Genomic DNA, 15551 nt, shown 5'->3' with positions numbered 1-15551 from the left:
TTAATAGTTTCACTTGTAAAGATGTGGAAACTGTACTCTGCTATTTAAGTAATACATTAACTACTTCCAATTAAAGTCTACTTGACATATACCCATATATATATATATATATCCTTCACTAGTGTGTCAAAGACCTAAGAAGTCTAAATGAACTCTAGCAGCATCATTTTCACTTGCATCACATCTCTTTCAGACAAGTAAGTTCAGAACTCCAACCCATAATATATTCCCTGACTTTTTTGTATTTATTTGAACTGGAATAGTAATTGACAGACTTGTCAATATTTCATGAAGTATAGAAAAACTATAGAACTACAGAACTATATAAAACTGCAGAAGTATAGGAGAAGCAAGTGCACTTTGAAAGTGTTTACAAGCTAAACAGAAGATAGTGAACAGGAGGGAGCCAAACAGCAGAGACAACCGTCAACAGGAAACAATTCCTGGAGATTCAGTGGTCAAATGAAGGTGGGCATTTCAAACCAATGACTGCAGAGAGGAGCTTCAAGCAGTGAGGACAAAGAGAGAGGTGGTTTTACAGGTATTTATGTAGCACCTGATAAGCCTAAAAACATGCAGAAGAAAGTGGACATGTGGCAACGTTCCCTGGAAAAAAATGGAAAACATTGTCTTGTCACGACACCCAACACTGAAAACCCACAGAGCATCATACAGGATACAACTGATCTCAGCTCTGGGGTAACGCTAACCAGTTCTGAAAGGATGATCCAGCGAGAACAAGTCTGACAGTCTCCCAGTAACAGAGTGAACTAAGGAAAACAGCACATTTTTTGTCTGACACAAACTTGCACAATTATTTTATGAAGCCTCGCCTAAATCAACTGTTTGTCTCCTATCTAAGTGGAAGTTAACAAACTGTAAAACCTGTGGAGATCCCACTGACAGAAGTAAACAACAAATATTCAAACTCGTCCTTAATTTTTGTTCACACTTGCTTTATTATTAATGCAGTTACTAACAATCTGACAGATGAATACATTCCAGTGATTCCAGCAGTTCTGCAGTTATTTCTTCGTTCCTACTATTATAACACGGTGAAGCGGTGAGCTGCTTTTGTGCTTCACTGTTCCAGCCTGTGAAGCAAGTGCAGCATCCACCTACCTCGCGAAGGCAGATGAACCTTCTAGAGCATTTGAAACCAGCAGAACAAAGATGCGGGATCAGCGCGCGTTCCCGCCGCCGCCCCGCCGGTCCCCGGGCGGGCGGGATCGCGCTCCGACGCCCGAGCCGCCCCTGGCGCGGCGCCGCCCGTGCCCTCCCGGCCCCGGTGACAACCCCACCGCTGCCCTCGCCCCCGCTCCCCGGGGGGCGGGCCCCGACTCACCGATCCCGGGGGCCACATAGATGAAGTAGAGGCAGGATGAGGAAAAGGAGAAGAAGAAGATGAAGGCGAGCATGGAACGATTGGAGACGCGAAGCGCCTTCCGCAGCAGTGGCATCCTCCCGCCGCGCCGGCCGCCGGCCGCTCCGCTCAGTCCCGGCGAGCCGCGGCGGCGCTTCCCCGAGGGAGGCGACCCGCTCCTCCCATGGGTAAGTGCCGAGAAGGTGACAAGGGGGCTCCGCTCGCCCCCTCCCTCCCTGCTGGGAGCGGGAGCGCCGGCGGGGGCAGCGCCGCGGCGGGCGGAGGCGGGCGGGCGGCGGCGCTTTGTGGCAGCTCCTCGGTCCCCTCGCGGGCGGGCGGCGGGAGCGGCGATGCCCGCGCTGCGCCTCCGGGCAGGCGGAACCGCCGCCGCGGGGACGGGCCCCCCTAGCGCTGCCGCGGGGCTCGGGAGCTGCCGCTGCTCACATACCGCCGGGCGCCACGGCCGCCCGCTCTCCCGCCTGCTGTCCCCTTATTAGCGGCGGCGGCGGCTGTAGCGGCGGCGGCGGCGGCAGCAGCAGCATCCCCGCTGTGGGCGAGCAGCGTCTCCCCTGCGTCCGGCGCGGCCCCGGCCGGAGCCGCCCCGCCGAGCCCCGCGCCCGCTGCGGCGGTTGTGGCGCGCGCGCGCGAGCCCCAGCGCGGCGGCGGCGGCGGCACTGCGGGACTGCGGCGGCCGCGGGCGCGCGCCCGGGCCGCCGCCGCGCACCAATGGGAGGCCGGGGCGAAGCGAGCCCGCGGCCGCCGATTGGCCGGGGCGCGCGCGAGCGTCGGTGTGGGCGGGTTGTGGGGGGAGCGGGGCGAGGCGACCCCGCCGGGCGCGGGTCCGTGCGCGCGCTGCGCGTGCCCCTGCCCCTGCCCCTGCCCCGGCCCCGGCCCCGGCCCCGGCCCCGGCCCTGGCCCTGCTCCGCACAGCCGCGGGATAGCCCGCCCGTACTCGGGTCCCAGCGCTGCTGCCCGCCTTGCCTTGCCTTGCCTTTCCTCTCCCCTCCCAGCCGCCACTGCTCCTGTACCGGCAGCGGGAACGGGCCGTTCTCGGCGTACTTGCAGCTGGATTTAGTGCAGAGCTCTGGAAAGGGGAGTCGGGGCTGAGAGTATCCCTCTTGTGAGGCAGCTGGGCCTGTCTAGAGGAGAAGACTGAAAGGGAGTCTCATTAATGCATTTAAATATCTCAAGGGCGGATGCCAAGAGGACGGTGCCAGCCTCTCTTCAGTGGTGCCCAGCGACAGGACGAGCAGCACTGGCCGTAAACTAAAACACAAGTAGTTGCACCTCAGGATGAGGAAGATCTTTACGTGGAGGGTGGCAGAGCACTGGAACAGCTGCCCAGAGAGGTCGTGGAGTCTCTCTCCAGAGACATTCAAAACCCAGCTAGACATGATCCTGTTTAACCTGCTCCAGGTGACCCTGCCTTGACAGGGGACTTGGACTGGTTGATCTCCAGAGGTGCCTTCCAACCCTAACAATTCTGTGATGTCGTGACCCAACAGTTCTCCATAGAGCAGATTAGGAAGCTTTGCCTCAATTTTTGCTTACACTTGTGCTTCCAGACTTGCTGAATTCAAATATGATGATCTACACACTCCATTACCAGTTCTCTCCTAAGCCCGTTGCTCAAAAAAGATAAGAAACACTCCACGTACAAAAGTTGGCAATATACAACTCATTTTCTTGCTTCAGCAACTAGCTTGGCTGCCACAAGTTGCTGGGTGATAGGGTCAAGTCAGTAATTGCTCCATTCCTTCCCAGAATGCTGTCATAGATAGGAAGACGTGTGCCAAGGGGTTGGCAGCAGACCAGGGCATGCCTGAGTACACTTGAGATGGCAGCAGGATCCAGTTGTGTAAGAATCCAGGTCTGTGTTGTTCATCTCTGTGGAGTAGTCAGATAAAAGGTAAAGAGAATGGAGATACAGAATTTTCCCCCTCCCTCCAATACAATTTTGTCTCAGTCACTATACTTGCATTATGGTTTTTATGCAATAGATATTACTAATACCTTCATCTTGTTTCAATAATCATCATAGAATCATGGAATGGTTTGATTTGCAAGGGACTTAAAATATCATCTAGGTTCATCCCCCCTGCCACGGGCAAAAGCACCTTCCACTAGACCAGGTTGCTCAGAGCCCCATCCAACCTGACCTTGAACACTGCCAGGAACAAGGAATCCACAGCTTCTCTGGCAACCTATTCTGGTGCCTCACCACCTTCACATTAAACATTTCTTTCTGACCTGATTTAAACCTTGTCCCTTTCAGTTTGAAGCCATTCCCCCTTGTCCCATCACTACATGCTCCTCATCTTGTTTCAGTAATAACAGACAAATTATTTTGTTCACCCAGCACAGCTCATGGTCATTTAAGATTCATCATTTAGGCTGAGGGGACAACCTTATCACTTCCTTCACTTCAGGCACAAGCAAACTGAACACTCTGTAGGCTTCCATATCAGTATTTTTGTATCAAAGATAAAAAGCTCAAGTCCATTGACATGTTAACATCAGAGGTAGAAATACAAAATGATTGGTTAATCAGTGAGGTAGTGATGCAAATAAATGACAGTAATAACAAAATGAAATGTTTGCTTAGAAGACCTTCTACTTAAACAGTGAAAATCTTGCTGGATGTTGAACATTTCTTTGTACAGTAGAATTCAGTACACATAGTAATAATCTATAGCCACACCATGGGCTTCCCTGATTATCACTTTGATGCAGAGTGTAGACATAAGGATTTCCCAGTAAGGGTTTCCACAGGAGAGAGATAAATTCTGCTCCTTCATCTCTGAAGCAGATTTGTCAGTTATGCTTTGAGGGATGTTATTACAACAGGTATCTGTGCTGGTTTTGACTGGGGTGGAGTTAATTTTCTTCACAGTGGCTAGTATGTTTTGGATTTGTGCTGAACACAGGCTTGACAATATAAATGATTTTGTTATGGCTCAGCAGTGCTCACACAGAGCCAAGGCCTTTTCTGCTTTTCCCACTGCCATGCTAGTGAGGAAGTTGGGGATGCATGAGAGGTTGAGAGGAGACACAGCCTGGATAGGTGACCCAAACTGACCAAATGGATAAACCAGATCATATGACATCATGCTCATTATATAAAGTCAGGAAAAAAAAGAAGGAAGGGTGAACATTTGGAGTGTTAGCATTTGTCTTCCCAAGTAACCATTACCCATGATGGGGCCATGCTGTCCTGGGGATGGCTGAACACCTGCCTGCCTGTGGGAAGCCATGAATTAATTTTTTTTTCTGTTTTGCTGGTGTGCATGGATTTTGCTTTCCCTATTAAATTTTCTTGTCTCAACCCAAGAGTTTCCTGGCTTTTTTTCTCTCCCTTATCCTGCTGGTGAGGGAGTAAGTGAGAAACTGCATGGTTGGCTGAGGTTAAACCACAGTATCAGATGGAGAGATAGACCATGTGATGCATTTTGTCACAAAATTCTGAATTGTCAGTGGCAGCTATGTAACTTTATATATGTCATTTATTTTATTAAGCAGAGTGCAAAACGAACTATAGAAGCATAACATTGAATTTCTATGTAGGTGTATGATTTAAAGGTGAAGCTTTACATGACAGTAATACAGGACATGAACTTGGGTTTATAAAGCGAAAATGTACTGTCTCTTTGTGTCTTGTCACTATCTTACATTAAAGTAAAATTTATTTAATATGTGATGTAGTGTTAGTACCATTTTATTTTTACATATTAAAGCTATTGTTTTACTCTATTAACTGTAATAACTGAGTATTAATTGACACTTGATTCTCCTGTGGTCCACTTTTGTTAGTGTTTTTGTTACAGTTTTAGAAGATCTGTTTCAATGCTATAAACATAGGGAAGGGCATAAGACGACCAATACGATGACAACTTGCAGACTCTTGTCAGAGACAAGAGTGAGGTCTATGGTACAAAAATTTTTGAGGATGGCCCTAAAATTTGTGTGGAGGAACATTAAGTGGTGCCCTACACAGCACTGTCTCTGCACAGGAAAGGCCAGGGCTGTGTCTTCAACTCAACAGTGTTAATTTTGGTTTAATCACTTGGACTGTTAGGTGCACTTTTGTAAGAGTTTAATTGATTACTGTGATAAGCATGAGAATGCCTGTGGAATAATATCTTAAGTATATAGAAACATTTGTGGAAGACTATTAAAATGGAATTTCAGAAGATAGATGTGTCATGTTTAATTGAATCTCAAGCAGCAGGACATTGCAGGAGCTGCAGCATGACTCACACACCGTTGTGGTAGATGACTATGCCCAGGTATCTGCTCTGATCAGAATACGTGAAACTTCTTTAAATATTACTTTTTTCAGTAAAAATATTACTGGGCAATAGGTAGATCATTGGTTTGAACAAGCAAAATATTGCACTTTACTTATTATTGTAAAAAGGGTAAATTCCATTGGATATACATTGCTTTTCTGTGTTTCATCTTGCAATGGAATTTATTCAAAAAAGTTCTTAAGAAGTTGTAGCTTGCTCTGGAAAATAAAGTCTCCCTCCTCATTCCTGTTTTCATTCTACCCATCCAAAAGTGGATTTTCTGTTGATCTGCAAATGTGAAATCAAACAAGATCTCATCAGAGAACAGCTGCAAAACTATCAATGTCTCCAAAGCTACTATAACAAACAATCTGTCAATCATTCCAAAAGGTCATATATTTCATCAGGTCTAACAAATGCTGCCATAGGAAGTGCATGTGTGAAATTAAACTAACAGGCTTCCAATGTAGCGTAGGCACAACTGTGCACAATGATGTTCTGTTAATGAAATCAGAGCACTGATCTGTTGGAGAAAAGTAACAACTTTTTTTTTTTTTGATAGAGAAAGAGGGAGAGGCTTGATATTTTTTGTCTTTGTCACTTCTGGAATCCATTTGAGAGAGTGACACCCCAAACCACTGTGGCTTTGTAATTGTTGATGTAAGGTGCTGGGAGACAACAGGCAGGAAGGAATGTCAGAAGACCCTGAGGGAAACAAAGTATCTTAAGGTACTGTCATCAATGAGTGTAAGACCTGAACATGATACAAGCATCACTGAAGCTGTGTCGGAGGTTCCACTGTTCAAGAAATAGAGAGTAGTATATTGCTTAGTTCATTTGTTAGAGCTGAGTGTTAAAAGAATACACCATAAATGTGCTGCCCACATAACATCCAGTTTTGCAATATTGATGTAAAATCTCACATTTCGTTCTCCAGGTCATTTACTGCCATGTGTTATATTACTTCTTATTGCTCATACCCAGTCTTTGAATCGTGTAGTAAACTATTGTTTAACTATTCGTTTTTTCTCTTCCATGTAATGATCTGTCTTGAGTCTATCTCTCCTCCAATTAATACACCTACACACATTGCCTCCATAGTCTGTGTTGTTCAGGCAGAAAAGCTGAGTGATTTTGTCACAACCTTTCTTGTCATTTATCTGTTTAAAACACTTTTTATCAACAATAAAGTACTAGATTACCATATAAATCTCACCATTTTTGCATTGTCTTCTTTATTTCTGCAAATTTAATCATTAATGCCAACATCATTCTGTCTTCCTTTTGCTCTGCCTTTATGTTCCAATACTGTCAAGCCATGTTTATTTGCTCACTATCACTTTGTCTTCACTTTCTGTTGAACCCGCCCAACTACCTTATTTAGGCTGTAATTGATAGCCCAGGAAGCAGAATTATCCTTTTACACTCTTTTTACAGAAGCTCTTTCCTACTCACACCACCTGTCCCCCAAACAAGCCCAGTGAACTGCAGCCAAGTCAAAAACCTCCCTTGGCTCAAAGCCACAGACAAAATTCTGTGTTCAGCTTTCTCCTCACTACAGGGAATTCCATTAAATATTCCCCATGGCTTAGCATTTTAAATTTTTTGTCAATACTACTTCAGTTTTCTTCCTTGCCTCTTCTGTTTTTTTAATGGTATTAATAAAAATTGATAAATGATCATAACATGGTTTCATTACTAATCCTACATGTAACACTTTGTTGGTATTGTTCATAAATACTTTGGGTTTCCTCATTTACTTGGATTTAACAGTGTATTGTTTATTAATCACACTTTGTTATGCAAGGCAACAGAATTCCAGGATCCCGTACAGTAATTGATAAGTAACCTCCTTGCAAGGTCAACAAGGAGCTAAAATGCCTGAAGTTGAAAAGCTCAGGGTAAGAAACATGAGAAGAGGCCTGGACAATTCCAAGAAAATGCACTGTCTGTGAAAGATTTTTAAATATTAACATAAATATTAGTTATGATTAAAGTTTAAATCACGTTGTGTGATGGTGATGTAGGTTGCAAGGAAAGTTAGTATTCCTGAGTGTGGCACACAAACACATAAAACTCACACCAAAAAATACTGAGAAATAGAATAACATACTTAGGTTTTGGGTCATGTGACAAATCTCATTACATGCATTATAATCCAATTAATAAATTGGAATGTAAATTGAAAGTATTTTGAGAAAGTTGCGGACTTTTTTTTTTGTAGTACAACTTTAGACCTGAAACTTATTTTTAATAACTGCAGTCTCTGGGTTCTATATTCAAAATAAGTTTGCAAGTGTGTCATGGCTGCTACCATAAAAGGGTATTGTCCCACATGAAGTGTTGTGAATGTATTGCTTTTCACAGGTGGAATGAAAAAAAAGAAAGAGAGAAACATTAGGCAAGGCCTTGCATTCTTTGTTTTCAGCATTTCTCTCATGTGTGTCCCATGCTGTGATATTTTGCGAAATCATACTCATCTTCAATTAATATATAACAACTAAGTTTATGTTTCAGTCACATTTAACTCTTCTAGATGATGTTCTTTTTTGGGCAGTTGAAGTAGATCAAGATCCAGTTTCTTATAAAAAGCTGTAATTGCTACTTCAGGAAACATCACCTCTATGGAAAGAAGAAAGTTTTCTATTGCTAATCTTGAATCTATAGGTCACAAGCATGTCTGTTCTGGAGCTGAACCATGTAACACTGAGGAAAAGGAGGAAAGGTCTTAGTGTGAATGAAGAGGCTCACTTTAGCATCTCATGTTTTAACACTTCAGGCAACCTAAAATAAAGTCATTTTTCTCTGTAACAGATAAAAATCAGAAAAAAATATTTGGAGAGAAAGTTTGTTTTTTGAGTTTTCAAGTTAAGTATTAGAAAGCTACTTCCAATCAAATTATTTAGTTGCAGTTGCATATCTGTGGACCAATAACTATAAAACATGCAAAACTCCTTAGCCAAATTGTAACACTCAGATTTATGAGGTCAAGAGACAGGAATATATAATAAATTCTTACATGCCATATAAATATTTTATGATCGAAAATAGAGAATAAAGTTAGTGAGTTTTATCTCAACAAATTAAGGTTAAATGTCATGACGCCTGTTTCTCCTCAGACACAGTTACAGTGAGCCTTCGTGAGGCTTCAAGAGGCTTCAACCTCTATTTTTAAATAAAGCACTTGACTGCATCTTATTTTAGGTTTTTCTGGTTCATTTGGTGGTCCTTTTCACTACTTGAGTAATCATGGAAAAAAGGGCCAACTATGTTTACATTAACACTTTTTATCTACTTCTGTGTGGGAATTTACTAACTACAAGAGGAATTTTACACAGGACTATATTTCCACACAATTGCACACAATTCTAAAACTTACACACACCATGCAAACTATCTAACATCACACACACAGCTATAGCCAAATATTAAGTAATATATATTTCATAAAATTGCTGGATCCAAGCAGTCTCTTTGTAACTTATTTTTAACTGTGAAAAAGAGCTCTTTAGATGTATCTTTCCATGGAGTTTAACAGGCTTCTTTTCTCACTTCTGCTCCAGCTCAAAGTCTCTAGACAAATTCCATTCTTAACTTAGAAGCTGGCACCTGCGAATCTGTCTTTGGTTCACTAGCCTGAAAATGTATGTTTCCCAACAGTTAAATACTCTTATTTATGAGTTTTTCAAGAATTTTCTGCCAGCAGAAGGGCCTTTTATTGCTGTAAAATTGCAGTATGAAGAGAGAATATTAGTTATTTCACTGTAACTTATATAAGTGAATAATGAATGCAGAGGGGACATAATCACCACTAACTAACATCCATTACTGTTTTTACAGAAACAAGAATTTAAAAGGCCTGAATTGCTGACATCAGAATTAGTCTGAAACCTCGATTTGCTACATTGAGTAGTAGGCGTTCCTTAAAACATTTCTAAAAAAGGAGAGTGACTAAGAAATAATAAGAGAGGACTGCAGGCTAAGCTTACACTCTTGGACTGTTTCCCCAACCTTACTTTTTAACATGTTATTCAAGTCTTAAAAACCAGAGTACAAAACTAAATCATGCAGTTTGGCTGGTAATCACTTCAGTGGTTGTCCTAGTTCAGCAGGAGGCACCAGTTAACACTGTGTGTGGGGTGATCAAAGCTGTGTATTCTACCCCCTCGATTCATTCCCCAAGGACAATGGACCATTAGCAGCAGCTGCTCAGGGAGTCATTATCACCTTCACACCCAGCCTGAGAGGGTGTGGCTGCTAATTGGCCATCAACAGTTCAACAATACCCCCTGGCTCCAGAGTTAATCACCCAATGTGTGAGTCCCCGCCCAGGGGGAGGGACTGGGTGCTCCCTGAGGGTACATAAGTGGTGGGTAAGAAGACCTCAGAACTTCTCGTCAGATCCAGAGGAGCAGCAGGACCTTGACAGGAGGAGATCACCGCTCTCAACCAGACTACAGCCCTCGCCTGCACCAACAGGTTTTTCACTTCCTTTTGCTTGGGACTTGGGGGAACCACAGGGGTCTCAGCACAAGGGCAAACAAACCCCCTTGGGTTTGTGCCCCAGGACACTGGGTTATACTGCTGGGGTTTTTGTGAGTCGAAAGCAATTTCCCTTGTGTGTCAGTGTATTTATTGTAATATTATTATTAAATTTTAGCTCTGACTTACAATCTCTCTCGTGGTGAGTTCATTTCCCCTGCTGGTTCGCCTTTAAACCAGCACAGTGGTAAAATAAATTAATAGAAGATTTTGTGGAAGGCTTGAGGACTTCTACTTTGCTTTGTTTTTTATGGCTAAAATCTCATTCTCAGAGAAGCAATTTCTTTGCATATATAAATAGAAGCAATCTGGTCCCACTCTTTCTATTACAATTAAGAAAAAAGCAATCAGGGTTTGTTAAACAGACTTCAGAGAGAGTAGAATCTTACTTCTTAGAAGACAGATGTTTTCTGATTAAGCTTTCTATCGCAGTCTCATTTAAATTGCGTAAGTCACAGATAACTTCAGCAAATGTTACAGTTGGTGGAATTCCACTGCTTTGTTCAGTTCTCAGTAAGAACTTTATTTAGTTTGTGAGGTAGTGTTTAAATAGGCTGAACCTTCTTAACAGCTTCTGTCCTTAGAAAAACTCTTTGGTATACTGCAAACCTAAATAATAGTCTAAGGTTTTCCTACAGAGTCATCTTGCTACTTTTCTACTTATTCTATCAAAAAAGTGTGTTTTCTTGAATACAACCTTATTTACTCGGAGGGTCATGTACTGACAGCTGTGTAGAGTTGGCAATGTTGTTGCTTATCCTTCTCACTGCGAAATTTCTGTTTATTTGCTTATGATTTAAGTAATCATTCATTCGTTAAGATAAAGAAAATTTGTGTAAAATGTCTTTTCTAGGTTGATGTGAACAAACAAATGAACAAACAAACAAACCAAAATGCAGAAAGCAAAATTCGGTCAAACTTTTCACATGTCTTGCTCCCCAAGAGAAAGACACCAAGATCATTTGGTCATAATTGAAATTATCTATTTTTTGAAAGACAAATAGTGGCCTCTTCTGTTTGCTTAGACATGGGCACGAGCGTCTTCCTAAGTGCAGCTGATTTCCTAGAACAAGTGAAATTCTAAAGATTCGCTCCCTACCAAGCATTTGCCAACTGCTCAGTATCACGAACTGAGAGTAAACGTGTTTCGCAAAAAGCTTGAAGATTTTAACAGGGTTGCAGTTACTCTGCAGGGAATTGAGACATCCTGAGAGGAAAGGATATTAGGTATATTATACCAGATACAGGAAGCATTCAGACTTTGAAATTCTACAGATAGTTAGAAACTCCAGTGAACATTCCAGACAATATAAGAACACCAGATTTGGAAGGGTTATTTGTTTGGACGGGGGGTGGTGGTGGTTTGGTTTGGAGGGTTGGTTGGTTGATTTTTTGCTTGTTTCTTTTGTGATTTTTGGTGGCGGTGGTTTTATTGCATTGTTGTTTGGTTGGTTGGGTTTTTTTAAATCATATTTAGTTGTAGATTTAAACTAGATTTTAAATCACAATTTTAGGTTACCTTTGTTAGAGTTAGCTAAAACTTCCTTCTGTGGATAGCTTTCCTTGCAGTACATTTCTAAGTGTGCTTAGAGATTAACAGTGATCTGGTGCATTATGCCAGAAGACGTTCTTTCTAGTCTTCAGGACGTAGCATTGTTACAAAAACTAAGACTGAAGAAGGCAAAAATAGCCTCTGGCATAACCTGCAGCAACCTGACACTGGTCTGTACAACTGTCAAAGGGCCTCAACAGATTGTTTTTTCCTGCTAGCTCATTTCCTATCCCAGAGATAACAAAGAATAAGCATCCTACAAAACTCTAAGGTAGTCTTAGGCTAGCCATTTATTCTCATTATTTAGTATTGGTATTGCAATGGTGACTAAAAGTGCCAGTCACAGAAGAGAACCCCAGGATTGTCTTATGGTCTGTATAAATGAAAAAAAAATTAAAATAAACCCTACATCAGGTATTTACATTTATTCTATATTCAGCACATGCTGATTGCACTGTAGGCATTTTAGCCACATCCACATGTCTACATCTTGTGAAAATGTCTTTTCATTCACTTCTCAAGGCTGCTAATTTAGCTTGATCTGAAACACTATGACAAAAATGATGTCCATGAAGCTCCATATGCTTAAAAAGAACATCCAAAAACTGCTGTGGAAAACAGTTTTCCAAAAACTAATTAGATGCTCTAACTGAATGTTGTTGCTCAAAGATTTTTTTGACTCATGAAAACTTGTTAAGATTAATTTTTCTAAATGCCTGTAGTAAGACCAGTAAGAAATACTGAATTCTTATGATCTATGGTTGTGAAATTATTTTTAGTGTTGTCAATATTACCAAAACCATTAAGATCTTAATAAATATTTTTTAATGACAAAAATTTTGAAAAGCACTAAAACAACATCTTGCATCTGAACATTTTCTGAGCAAGTGTGTACTTTTTTCCCCAAAGACCTTTTGATAGTATGACATATAACAAGTGTATAAATACAAACTGAAATGAAGAGGGGAACAAAAAAATACAAGAGAAATAGATTCTGTAATTCAGATTACTTTTGGAGAGAATCAAGCAGACCAATGAATGAGTATGAAATCATGTTTAAATTGAGAATTAGTGACATGGCACCAAAGGCCTATAAAGTCAGACAAAGGGAACCCTGAAAATATGTTTTGTGATAGAAAAAGAAGGTCTTTTCATTCATATACCTCCTATGTGAATGTAGGTGTTCTCTCTAGTTTACTTAGCATCTATTTTCCATGGCTAATGCACATATTTAAAGAGAGGTCTTACTATTCTGAGGGAATAGACTTGACAGCCTAAAAGGGCAAGATTATCAAACTAAGTTACTGTGTATTATACTGAAAGACTAACATCTTTTTATTCTGCATTTTTCCTATTATACTGGAGATGAGTTGGGTATCTTATCTACTATGGAGTTAGCATTTTCTTTCTCTGTTTGTCGTAAGGTTTTCTACAGCTACCTTTTTCATATCACTAGGTACCCTCCCCATAGTTCCCTGCTGTTTGCCTGAACAAAAGATTCCAATTCAATTCTACTAAGGAAAAACAAAAATATTACAACTGAACTTTGTGGAAAGCAAACAAAAAGTCACAGGAAAAATTTTGTACCTCAGAAACTATGCACAAAGTGACCAACCAAAACTGACACAATTACGCATCTACATGGTCTGTTACTGGTCTAATCCTTTCTGTTTATTTTGTTTCCTCTTTCTGTATTTTCTTTTTAGAAAACATGGAAGTTCACAAAAAAACGGTGAACGAAAAAAGCATTTGAAAATATATATACCTATAATAAAAATAAAATTACTAATTTATATCATTTGGGCTTCAACAGTAAATATTTTCTTGCTTTTACATTCTGAAAATCATGCATTCATTTTAGTTATTCCTGTATTTGGTGTGGCTTAGTTCAAAATCCTTAGCTGACTTTAGTGCTTCTTATGTTCAGCTAAGTCTAGAAACAGTTTAAAGGACACAAATGCTTTAAGAGGCAACACTAAACTATCAAATTTCTCTGGCTGTTCTCATTCTCTTAGATGCATAAGGGATTTGCAGAAAGGTGGAGATGAAAATATCCAAAATATATTCTGTTGCAGTCCTTCAGTGAATTTATGTTGTTTGTGTGAGCACAGATTTCATTGATACTTCAGGAATGAAGTGGGAAATATAATTTTTTAACTGATTTGTAAAATACTTCTTTTTTAATGGATAAATTCATAGTTGTTCTTCTGATAATTGCACCTTCAAAAAGTATAATTTAAAAGGGTACATGAAGTGAAGAAAGACAGGCAGACCTGTGGGTGGCTTTTGTACAAAGAAAACTAAATGGGTGTTGTAGTTTGGGATTATTATGTAAATTCTCTCCCCTGCCACTTAACTGCCCAGGCCAGCGGTTGACAAAAGAAGTAGTTAACTGTGATCGCTGGGGTGGGGGCAGGTTTGTCTCTTTTGGTTTTTTTTTGGATATTCTCCTCAGTCTTGGCTCGGCGGAACGGGGGAGTGGGGGCTCCAAGGAGGCAGGCTGCCCTGCTGGTTACTGCTGGGGTTTTCCCTGGCTGTCTTGCCGCTGCCTACTTTGGATTACTTTTTCCTGCCGTGCTGCTACCTGCCTTGGATTTGCTGCTGGTCGCTCGTACCTTTCTGCTTCTTGGACGGGGAACACAAGGGAAAGAGACTGAGTCCATCTGAAAGCCCACTGCTCGTCTGTTTCGCTGGAGAGGGACTGAAACTCACTCTGCAGCCAGCGGGCTGTGACAAGGACACTTAAGTATAACCTTTTCTCCCGGAGGAAAACCTGCTGGGTTTTGTTGTTGTTTTTTTTTTTCTCTTATGGTGTTGGGGAAGTGGGTTGCACTAGTCTGTTTACATATATATATATATATATAGCAGTTATCCTTCTTGTATTAAAATTCCTTTTCTTAAATTTGATAAAGAGTGGTGTGATTATTGAGGAGGAGGCCCCTCCCCTGCTTGTGGGTAAAACATTTTGGTTTTTCCCCTCAAACCGAGACATTTCTTGGCGCCCAACGTGTGGGGCTTGTAAACAAAGAAGGATAACTGCTATTTTGTGGCACCATGTGGGTCTTGAGCTTAGAGTTCATCAGGACCATCCTGTATAATATATTGGCTTTTTGTTGGTACAAATTCATGCCAAAAGGAGCGGCAGGTTTAAGTCTTATCAACAAATCAATGAGCAAAACTCAAATAGCCGCAATTATTATTGAGTTCTTACTCTGGATTTATGGTGCCATGAATTCGATGCCTTTGGATGTCATGTGGGTGGTGCTCTCCAGGCTGTTTTCCTGCCGCAACCTAAGCTGCTACCTCTGGGGATTCAGTGATAATAGTACGGACCCTTGGGAAGGAACAAAGGGGAATCTCTTCTCCCAACCCTTTGTCCATTCCCCATTCAAGTCTGCTACAACAGCTTTTGAGATGTTTAAATTCTCCCTGGATGCCAGAGATATCTTGCTCTTTATGGTTTTTCTGCAGGGTTGTATCCCTGCAGCTTACAGAATGTTTGAAGGTAGGGCCAGGGTTTTTCCAGAATGCATTCAGAAACCTAGCCCAGTGAAGGGGGAAAAGCGAGAGAATAAAACCCCTGATGCCACAGTGAAGGGAGAAAAGGATGAGGCTAAACCAGGAGGACAGGCCAAGCCTATGGAAGTTGCCCCTATTCAGAAAAGGAAATATAAGACCAAATTAGACCATCCAGCAGACGATGAGGGGGCTGCTGCACCTCCACAGCAAGCAGACCCAGAGCCTGAGATTATCACTGAGTCATTGTCATTTGATAATCTCCGTAGTTTGCGGAAAGACATTGCTC

At 41.7% G+C, this 15551-nt stretch overlaps 1 protein-coding gene across 1 annotated transcript in view; it reads right to left on the bottom strand.

The window, feature by feature from the left end:
* B4GALT6 (beta-1,4-galactosyltransferase 6) overlaps positions 1-2037 on the bottom strand; it is a 34049-nt gene extending 32012 nt beyond the window's left edge. The window contains exon 1 of the mRNA XM_071554614.1: positions 1346-2037. Coding sequence (XP_071410715.1) covers positions 1346-1460 — 115 coding nt within the window. The 5' untranslated portion in view covers positions 1461-2037. The remainder of the gene's footprint in view (positions 1-1345) is intronic.
* Positions 2038-15551: the final 13514 nt, after the last annotated feature.

Source organism: Pithys albifrons, chromosome 4, assembly GCF_047495875.1.
Source record: "Pithys albifrons albifrons isolate INPA30051 chromosome 4, PitAlb_v1, whole genome shotgun sequence".
NCBI classification, from domain to species: Eukaryota; Metazoa; Chordata; class Aves; order Passeriformes; family Thamnophilidae; genus Pithys; species Pithys albifrons.
The sequence above is the reverse complement of the archived record's forward strand: the minus strand, read 5'-3'. Positions and strand labels throughout refer to the sequence as shown.